This window comes from Girardinichthys multiradiatus, chromosome 11 (genome assembly GCF_021462225.1).
Source record: "Girardinichthys multiradiatus isolate DD_20200921_A chromosome 11, DD_fGirMul_XY1, whole genome shotgun sequence".
Taxonomy (NCBI): domain Eukaryota; kingdom Metazoa; phylum Chordata; class Actinopteri; order Cyprinodontiformes; family Goodeidae; genus Girardinichthys; species Girardinichthys multiradiatus.
Genome location: NC_061804.1, coordinates 735741 through 745826, shown reverse-complemented (window position 1 = coordinate 745826; position 10086 = coordinate 735741). Strand labels below are relative to the sequence as shown.

Sequence of the window (10086 nt, the reverse complement as noted above, 5' to 3'; positions counted from 1 at the left end):
CTCAGCCAACTGGCTGATTGTTTCTGCTGGAGCTGTTGGAGGCAGCGTTATCATTGTTGTTGATACTCCATGTTCTCTGCTGAAGGTCGAAGCTGCTGGCGGATTATTTACTGAATAGAAGAGATTAGATGTTGGACGTCTGGCTCCTGGGTTGTTCAAACAGAAACCATCTTGCTTGAAGAATTGTCTTTTTTCCCAAAAAATATTAAAGTTGTCGATGAAGTTCACAAGTGTGGTGGCACATGTTTTTTTCAACCACTTATTAATCATCAGAAGTCTGGAAAAAATCTCATCTCCACAGAAAATCGGAGCAAAGTGTCTGCTGAGAAACACCTTGATATTGAGACCTCCAACAATATTCAGAAGAAGAGTGAAATCCTCCTTCAGTCCTTCTGATGTTTTCTTAGCCTCGTCATCCATGGCTCCACAGTGTATAATAAGGTTTTCTAGAGACGGGCGCTTTTCTGTGATTGCCAGAATATTCTGAGATATCAGACACCACGTTACTGGTACCAATCAGAACTTCTGTGTTTTTCTTGTTGCAGAAGTTTTTAATCCCACCCACAGCTGTGTTGCCCACTATTAGGGTTCTTGGTCTGGTGGGGCGCTTTTTCTCTGGCAGCTTAGGAGAAAACTGTTTAGAATGAAGGTTGTTCTCAAACCTTTTATTGTTCTCAGAAGATGGATCATTTTCCTGGTTTTCATTCTGTAGTGGAGCAAATCTGTTCTGGAGGAGAACTCCATTATTTCCAGCTGTCTCACTCCTATCAGTTGTTATGACAGCAGCTCGCTGTCAAAGTCTCCTTTTCTCAGGGGAAACGGGGGCATTTCTCTGTAATTCTGGCCATTCTAATTTATTTAATTGCTGAGATCTTCCAGTGAGTCGTTCACCTTGATTTTTTGGGCATGGCCCTAAAACATGCCAGGAAGGTCTGCTGGTTGGTTTATTCTCAGTGTTCTGATTGACGGCTGAGTTGTTGAGCTGGCTGTCATTGTTTGGGATCACAGGCAGAGTTGAATCATTGTTGTACCTCATATTCACCTCCACGTTCACTTCTAGTCCATAGATTTTCATCTCCAAAACAGCCAATTTCTGTAAAAGTTTGTCAAAGTCCTCTGTGGTGAAGGGAGGCATTTTGTACTGATTAGCTGGCGTCAACTTGTCCTGCTTTCGAGTTCGATTATAAAAACATCAAAATCCTTTAAAAAAAAATTTAAATAATAATAATCCTTGGGAGTCGCTGATAAGAAGTAGTTTTAGTCAAATATTTCCGTAATTTTGGCTAAGAGATAAAACGTTAGTAGTAAAAGAAAGCAAGCAAGCAGGGAGCTTAGGAGAAAAGCAGAGAGGTGGAAGGTAGCATTAACACAAATGAAATGTCTCCCAGATTTTTGCCAAACTGGCAACATAAAACGGTTCAACATTTACAAATGAAGAGAAGGAAAATGTGTCGCTAGATTTAAAGATTTAATAAATAATGAATCAGATCTTTCAGTAGCAGCTTTATTAAAGGAATTAAACACATAAAATACAAGAAAACCAGTTTATTAGGAGACCATTGAGTTACTATAGTATAGAAATATTTTCATTTGAAGATTAGTTCATTTAAAGTTGAATAGCTTTGTACCTGTGAGAAAGAGGAGCATCAGCATCCTATTCTTCATCTTATCTGAGTCTGACCCTCAGCGGTCTTCAGAGCAGGAACCCCTGAACTTCCTGCTGTTTGAAGACATGAAATGATGCTGCAGCCCACTTCCTGAGACTGCAGAGATCTGCTGCTGCTTCTTCTTCTCTGTGGTCTCTTAGCTTCCTAGATTTAGCTGGTCATTATGAACTTATGTTCAGTTTCAGGTGAGATACTTCCTGTATAACATGGAGGCAGGAAAGAAAAAGCACAACATAGCTTCTAAAGTTCAGTGCAGAAGTTTCCACCCAGTCGTCATGGACAAAGTTGTGTTTATTTGGGGCTTTTATTAATGGATTTCAGTTATTCTTTTCGCAGGATGAGGTTATTATTCAGCAAACTGCTGCAATAATTCCTAAAATGATACTTTTAGGGGCAGGGTGCATTTTGGTAGAAAGTGCGACCCATATACAGAGGCCTCAGTCCTCAGTGCAGCTGTCCCAGGTATGAGTTCCGACCCCAGAGACCTGTGCTGCATGTCATCCTCTCTCTTCACCCCATTTCCTGTCTGCCCACTTTGGAAAAATAACAAAAAAGGCCACCAGTGCTATAAAGTGACCAGATGTCAGTTTGGAACTGTGCCGCATTTTTCACTCCTGTTCTTGTGTCCCTCAAACAGAAACAATGTCCCACATTTGACTGGGTCAAAACTCAATAAGTCAAAATACGTTTCGACTGGAGCTCTTCCGAAATGTAAAGAAAGCAGAGCTGCAGTCATCATCACAGAGTCATCATCAGCTGTCAATGAAAATACGCAGCAGCGTCCCACGTCATGACCAACCTGCACGCCACCATGCTGGGAAAATAATACAGAACAAGAAAAGGATTTTCCTGTATAGCTTACATCAGTAGACTATACAGAATATAATGGAAAGAAGATGCAGCTCCAACAAAGACTGGACCGGTTTATTACTGGGTGAGGCCAGAGGAAGGTGATCTCTGATGCTATGAATCAGAAAAAGGCGGACCCAAGATTCAGCCAGACACAGTACTGAAAGTTTAAACGGTTTATTCAGCCACAGGAAAACGTTAAACAGGTAACACTCCTCACAGCTTCCAGGAATCACTGAGGCAGAAAGAGGGATTAGTGACTTGTAGTCTCTCCAGATTTTGCAGGGATCAGAAAAGTCACTAACCTGCTTTTGTCTTGAGTGGAACTTGAAACCCAGAGGGGAAACCTCAGTGGGCGGCAGGCGGTGATCTCCACAGCACAGGTAAGAAGTGACTCCAGGCTGAATAATCAGAGGGCTAGGCTGGCTCAATAATCCAAGGACAGGAGCAGGGTCAACGATCAGAACAAGCGTCAGGCAAGGGGCAGGCAGAGGCATAAACCAGATGCAGGAAACAACGTTGAAAACCAAAATCCAAACAGTCCGACAGGGAGCAGGCAGAGGCATAAATCCAAAAGGCAAGGCAAGGTCAAGATCAGACAGGAAGGAACGCTGGATATCTACTCACATGATGGCTTTCAAAAATCTGGCACCATCTGCTTGTCAGAGTCAGTATATATCAGGGAAGACACAGGTGCTTGGCTTTCCACAGATTGCAGTACACTGCAGCAGCCACCAGGTGCATCTAATCAGCTGATTGCAGCCAGGGAGACAGGGTAGAGCAGATGTACCAGAATCATAACACTCTGAGGGATTTTTATTAAGTTTGCCAAAGTTATTTTTCAAGCTCACACGATGTGAAGCAACACTGTATTATATATAAGTGAGTCGCACAATAAATGCACAGCTGAAACAGCCGACTGTTGATCTATGGACTCATTTTACTCAGACCAAGAGATGACAGCCAGACAGACAGCAGCCCAGATTACCTGCGTTAAACTTTAAAAGCTCTAAAGGTTTTTTAAACTTGTACTAATTCTTTGTTTTGCGCTAACAGGCAAGGCAGAGATTTATGAATGTAATGTGAGATCTTTGTTAAATTAAAATGTATGACGTCATCATAGTGTTGGCAATCTGTCCCATAATGTCCCTCCATGGTTGTCCTGCATTCGGATCTTTGATATCTGGTCTCCCTTCCAGCGCCAGTCAGTCACTCTAGCAGTCACCATCATTCAAATCTGCTTTATGCTGCAAAGAGAAGCTAACAGCCGCACTGGATCGTGGTCCACAGACCTTGGACTGGTTGGAGGTAATTCTAGAACCTTCACTGTCACTTATTAAAATATTTAGATACATTTGTGGCGATGCTGCAAAAATCTTTGACTATTACAGATTTTGTTTCAAATCATCGAATTAATTCAATTTATTTACAGTGTAACAAGTAACAGTGTACAGATAAACACACACACATCAATTTTAGGACATTATAGGTGTGTAAAGAGTAAAGAAATGTATATTAGATTTTAGCTTTTTGTGTCGCCTCCAACTGGACAGAGGTGGTTCTGCAGTGCAGAATTTGACGTTTCAGTTAAAAGTGTTGAATATTTTTTAAAGTTTGGACTCATGGTTCCACTTTGAAGATCAGCAGTAAAATCAGCCAATCAGAGAAGGAGGGCAGCTCTGTGCAGAGATGATCTGAACCTTCTCATAAATATTTAGCATAAAGTTTGTTTCCTGATTTCTGATGTTGGAAGCAGAAAATAAGTCCAACTTTGCATAAAATGTTTTAATAAATCGAACCTGTAAAAATTTCAGTCAAAAATGTTTGAATTGTTTTACATTTTGTACAGAATTGTCCTGATTTGTGAGACTTTGTTATTTTAGTTCAGAGCTTCAGGCTTCATTCAGCTTTTCTCTTGTTGACCTCGGTTCCTCTTTTGTTTTGCTAACTTATGACATTTGTTGAGTTCTGTCTTGTTCCTCAGGCAATTTGTCACTTTAGTCACTTTTTCCGTGTCACTGCAGGTATTGGTCAGTATTTGTGATGTCATTAAAGTTTTTAACACTTTTACAGCTTTTGTCAGCCACCTCTGCGCGCCTCGTCTCCAGACAGTCATGTCTAGTTTATTTATTTAAAACGTTTAATTAATTCTTGAAAAGTTAAGGTTTATTTGATGTTAATAGATAATATATCAGATCAAATTATAACAAATCAAATAAGAAAAATACAAAAATGTGAGAAATGTAAGAACAAAACTTTTTTCCTGTAGATATTTTATTTTTAGCAACATTTGTTTATAAAGTCTGACATTAAACTAAGAACTAAAAAACAAAATGATTTAAATGATGGTGATAAAGAACATTATTAAGGTACTGTCTGCATTCCAGTCTAGTCCTTTAGTCCTAGGATCTGGATCAGGACTCAAAGAACCAGAAACTGGATCCAAGCAGCTGAAGTGCACCTCCTACTGAAGGCAGTTTTACTTGTAAATGTAACTAAAAATCATAAAACTGCCCAACAAGGAAGGAAGGAGGATCTGAAAACTCTGACATATTTGACTTTGAAAGTGGTTAGAAAAGGCTTTCAGCTGCTTTCGTCATCCTCCATGTTTGTAGTCCAGATCTGCTCACCGTCCAATCAGAACACACAATTAGATTAATGTCATCTTAAACCCAAACGTGACAGATATTTGCTGGAACGTATTTCTGGTGTCATTAGCAGACGGCCTGATGGACCAGTTGGTCAGTAGCTGCTGCTGAGGATGATGAGGATGTTCAGGGATCTTCAGCGATGCAGCAGGTCCCACAGGCAACAGCAGCACAGAGCAGCAGAACACGCCGCCAGGTATGAGCCGATGCCACCCTCCGGCTGATTGGGTCGCTGCTCCACCACCAACACTGATGATGACATCACCAATATATAAAGAATCTGCAGCCTATCACCAGAGTTTGGTCTGATTGACGCTTTGCAGTGAAAATAAATCTGCAGGACAGGTGTCGAGATCTACCTGTGGGTTTAGGTGGGTAGGGGGAGTCCTGTTTGTTGCCACGGGGATCTCCATAGCAACCAGGTGGCATCACTGACACCCCCTGTTGCCCAGCATATCCTGGTTGGAAGATGACATGGTCTGGTGCTGGGAAGCTCTGAGGGAACGTCTGAGGAGAAGATGGAGGGCGTTACCAGGGAAACAGTCCTGGTCATGTGACATGTGATCATTTGACCTTAAGGTCAGGCTTCGTCATGCATTGATTAGTCCATTTTTCACTCTAAAAGGATAAATAATAATCAGAAATGAAGGGTTTTTATCATACAGGATGTAACTACTGAAGTGTTTTAAAGATGTTCTCCAGATGATGAACATTAGAAACATTTGTTTAAACTCTTAGAAGTGAAATTTACTGATGAGGAATTAAAAGTATGCTGTACTTTCTTCCCAACAGTAAAGTCAGCCTGCGAGGGCAAATGTTGGAAACGTTTATCTCCTAATTTAGCCTTTGTGGACGAGTGCCATAAATGAGCATCAGTTCTGATCCGGTCCGAATGAAGCCAAGCTAATGTACATAAACCAGAGATGCTGTTCGATCCAAATGCCTTCCGGTCTAAAGATCCTGTTAGAAGTCTTTTAGCTCCATCTACTGGTCATAAAGTGAACGACTACTGATTGTGCTGCATGCAGTGAGTACTCAGCAGACCGCATTGATTTAGGCTGATGAGCTCAGTAAACTGACTGATATAGATTGTACAAATTCAAAAAAATATACAAGCTTATTAATGTCTTTACATCCTAGAAACCTGTTGAAATCCTATATTAAACAGGTTTCTAGGATTTCCTTCTTTCATCTCCGGAACATTGCCAAAATTAGAAATATTCTGTCTAGGAGTGATGCTGAAAAACTAGTCCATCCATTTGTTACTTCAAGGCTGGACTATTGTAATTCTTTACTATCAGGATGTCCACTAAATGCAGTTAAAAGCCTTCAGCTGATTCAAAATGCTGCAGCAAGAGTTCTGATGAAAATTAAAAAGAGAGATCATATTTCTCCTATTTTAGCTTCCCTTCATTGCCTCCCTGTTAAATCCAGAATATAATTTAAAATTCTCCTCCTCACATATAAAGCCCTTAATGATCTAGCTCCATCATACATCAGAGATCTGATTGGTCCATATGTTCCTAACAGAGCACTTTGTTCTCAGACTGCAGGTTTACTGGTGGTTCCTAGAGTCTCTAGAAGTAGAATGGGAGGCAGATCCTTTAGTTATCAGGCTCCTCTCCTGTGGAACCAGCTCCCAGTTTTAGTCCGTGAGGCAGACACCCTGTCTACTTTTAAGGCTAGGCTTAAAACTTTCCTTTTTGATAAAGCTTATAGTTAGAGTGGCTTAGTTTATTATTAGTTTATTTTGCTGTTATTTCAGCTTTTAACTTTATGTTTTCAGAATTTCTTTCACAAAGAAAGTTCTCCTCTAAACCACCAGCTGGTGGCTGCTCACATTGAACCAACCACTGGTGATGCATGTTTCCACCAATGAAAAGAGGTTCCAGAGCACAAACTCAATTGGGCACCAAAGAATACTTGGTTCTTCTGTGTGAACCGTAACGTCATCCATAGCCGGGTCGACGCTGCAGACAATAGAAGCAACAAGTCCGGCAGCGAAGATGAAGAACATACTGTAGAAACGTTATTTATATGTTTGCAGAAACACACTAAGCACACATTGTCTAACTACTGGTTTCTGTTTCACTTCACTAGAAGGAACATTGCGTGCAGCTCAACAAGCTCTGCAAGCTCCGCTATCCCCCTTTCTCCCTGGGTTGTGTAACACCCACTGTTGATGCTTAGTTACCTAAGCAGGTGGAATCGTGGCCAAAACAGCAAAGTTTAAAGGCAGGCAAACTGAACCGGTTCAATAACGAGAGTTTCTACGGTGGAACAACTCAAAGAATGAGGGATTGCTGCAAAGTCCATGACTTGATGCATCAGCAGGGGCTCCTTAGACATGAAACCTTTTTGCCAACTGGCATTATGCTACCAGATGACTTTGACTATGCTGTATTATTACTGTATTGGATTGTGATAAATTGGCATCCTGTGATAACATATTTCTAGATGACTGATTATAAGCTGGATGTGTTTTTCTGTTGTGAATTGATGCTGTAGAAATAAACTGAATTTCACAACGCTTCAGGATTTCCTGTAGTCACATGACGTCTATCTGACAGGAAGCTGCTGCAGTGCATTCTGGGTACCTGATAGGTGGAGCCCATGAAGGTGGTGGGCGGTGAGCAAAAAGCTGTGAGGAAACACAGGATGTCACATGATCAACACAACAAAATGTAAAATACATTTTATTAAAACATTTTAAATAAAGACTGAAGCAAAAATATTTATAAATTATTTTGTCTTAAAGATGGTAAAATATCAGAATAAAGTCATAGTTTTACAAAAAAAATCAATGAAGTTATGTCATTTTAGGATAAAGAGTATAAACACTTAACAGTTTTAAGATAACTAAATGATTTGATTGTTAGATACAGGTTAGTTAAAGGTTAAAGGTTAAAGGGTTAAACGTAGAGCAGAGAGGGAAATTTCTCTGAGACAAACCTGGAGAGAAGGTGGAGGGAGGAGGTCCTTCAGGGAAGAAAGGATGATACGGAGGAGGCTGCTCACTCATCTGGATGGATGGAGGGATGGAGGGATGGAGAATGGAGGGATGGAGGATGGATGATGGATGGATGATGGATGATGGATGATGGATGGATGGATGGATGGAGGATGGATGATGGCTGATGGATGATGGATGGATGGATGGATGGATGATGGATGATGGATGGATGGATGGATGGATGATGGATGATGGATGATGGATGGATGGATGGATGGAGGATGGATGATGGATGGATGGATGGATGATGGATGATGGATGGATGGATGATGGATGGATGGATGGATGGATGATGGATGGATGGATGATGGATGGATGGATGGATGGATGATGGATGATGGATGATGGATGGATGGATGATGGATGATGGATGGATGGATGATGGATGATGGATGGATGGATGATGGATGATGGATGGATGATGGATGGATGGATGGATGATGGATGGATGGATGGATGGATGGATGGATGGATGGATGGATGGATGGATGATGGATGGATGGATGATGGATGATGGATGGATGGATGGATGATGGATGGATGATGGATGGATGGATGGATGGATGGAAAAGTAAACAGGTTTATCCGAGGAATATTCTCAGTTTCAGATTTAAAAATCTAAACATTTTTTATAAAATATTCTGAAGAAAATATTTTTTGGAAAGTTTCTGATTTATTTTAAATGAATATTTTCCGTCTCAGTTTCAACTTTAATAACATCATAAAAAACATCACAACTTCTTTTTATTTCATCAACATTATTTTTAATCAGCTCATTTGACCCTTAGTGACCTTCTGTTAGAAGCTCTATCTCCAGAATTATTCTGGATCGGATCTCGGCCCAGAAACCAAGAAACACTGAACTGAAGCTGCAGAGTTTCTGTCCCTGCTGAGACATTTGGACCTGACTGGACATGACTGTCTGCTGGTGGACACATACTGATGAGGTCAGTTGCCTTCATTCCAGCTCTAATTTAATAAACGGTTTCCATGACAACCACCATATACAGACAAACATCCATCTGTTCCTGACAGAAAGAGCCTGTTTGCTTCTGCTAGGAGAAACATCTCCTCACCACCTTCACATGCTTCAACTTTTATTACCTCCATAGATTCCAACTGAATCATATTGTTCTGATGTTGACTGTTTACATCAATATGTTGCCATTAAACAGATCCACCAGCCAATCAGAACCAGGCTGAGACCCGATGTAAATCCTCAGAATCCTCCACCAGTTTGAAAGAAAACAGTCCTGACTAAACGTTAAACACAGTTTAGTTAACTAGTTAACTGGTAGTTAGTTATCAGGAAATGAACTTGGACTTCTGGAGTCATTCAGGTAATAAAGCTAATAATAAAACATCATTTCTCAGACAGAAACCTTTCCATCAGTCCTCCCACTGGTTTCAGGTCACTTTCTGAAAAATCCCGGAGTTGAAAAAAAAAAAAGCAGCACATAGACACTGATGGGTCAGAATCTGGACTTACCTCCAGCTGAACAGAACCTTTCTGCTGCCCTGATCCAATGTTGACCAATTGATCGAGGAATCAGCAAAGGAGACAACAGTCAGAGACACGAGGGCAGGGTGAGGCCCCGGGACCGCCCTCCTCCTCCTGTCTGTCTGTCTGTCTGTCTGTCTGTCTGTCTGTCTGTCTGTCTGTCTGTCTGTCTGTCTGTCTGTCTGTCTGTCTGTTGTTGTAGAATTTTCTTATCAAAGTGGAGAGAAGTTGACTCACAACAAGAGAAAATCCAGACTTTGTCTTTATAAGTTTTATTCAAAGGCATTCAGCGTTTGAAGACCCTGACACTGAGGTTAGTCAGTGAAACAGAGCCCTGATCAACATTTACACACAGTATTTATACCAGAACATGACTGTTTTATCTCAACTTAAAAGAGTCTGTGTTTT

General features: G+C 40.8%; 1 protein-coding gene across 1 annotated transcript; it reads right to left on the bottom strand.

The window, feature by feature from the left end:
• Nucleotides 1-3923: 3923 nt before the first annotated feature.
• On the bottom strand, nt 3924-9754 carry LOC124876716 (cysteine-rich and transmembrane domain-containing protein 1-like). The gene is made up of 5 exons (XM_047379699.1): nt 9667-9754; nt 8117-8298; nt 7762-7805; nt 5524-5671; nt 3924-5413 (listed from the first exon to the last, which is right to left on the bottom strand). The coding sequence occupies exons 2-5, from the start codon at nt 8184-8186 to the stop codon at nt 5301-5303; spliced, it is 375 nt and encodes a 124-aa protein (XP_047235655.1). The 5' UTR covers nt 8187-8298; nt 9667-9754; the 3' UTR covers nt 3924-5300.
• Nucleotides 9755-10086: the final 332 nt, after the last annotated feature.

What these genes read in the sequence shown, in the direction of transcription:
- LOC124876716 (XM_047379699.1), bottom strand. Translation starts at nt 8,186, where the DNA reads ATGAGTGAGCAGCCTCCTCCGTATCATCCTTTCTTCCCTGAAGGACCT. An exon ending in TCCCTCCACCTTCTCTCCAG is followed by an intron (nt 7,806 to 8,116) that starts GTTTGTCTCAGA and finishes GTTTCCTCACAG; the next exon opens with CTTTTTGCTCACCGCCCACC. An exon ending in CTACCCACCTAAACCCACAG is followed by an intron (nt 5,414 to 5,523) that starts GTAGATCTCGAC and finishes TGTCATCATCAG; the next exon opens with TGTTGGTGGTGGAGCAGCGA.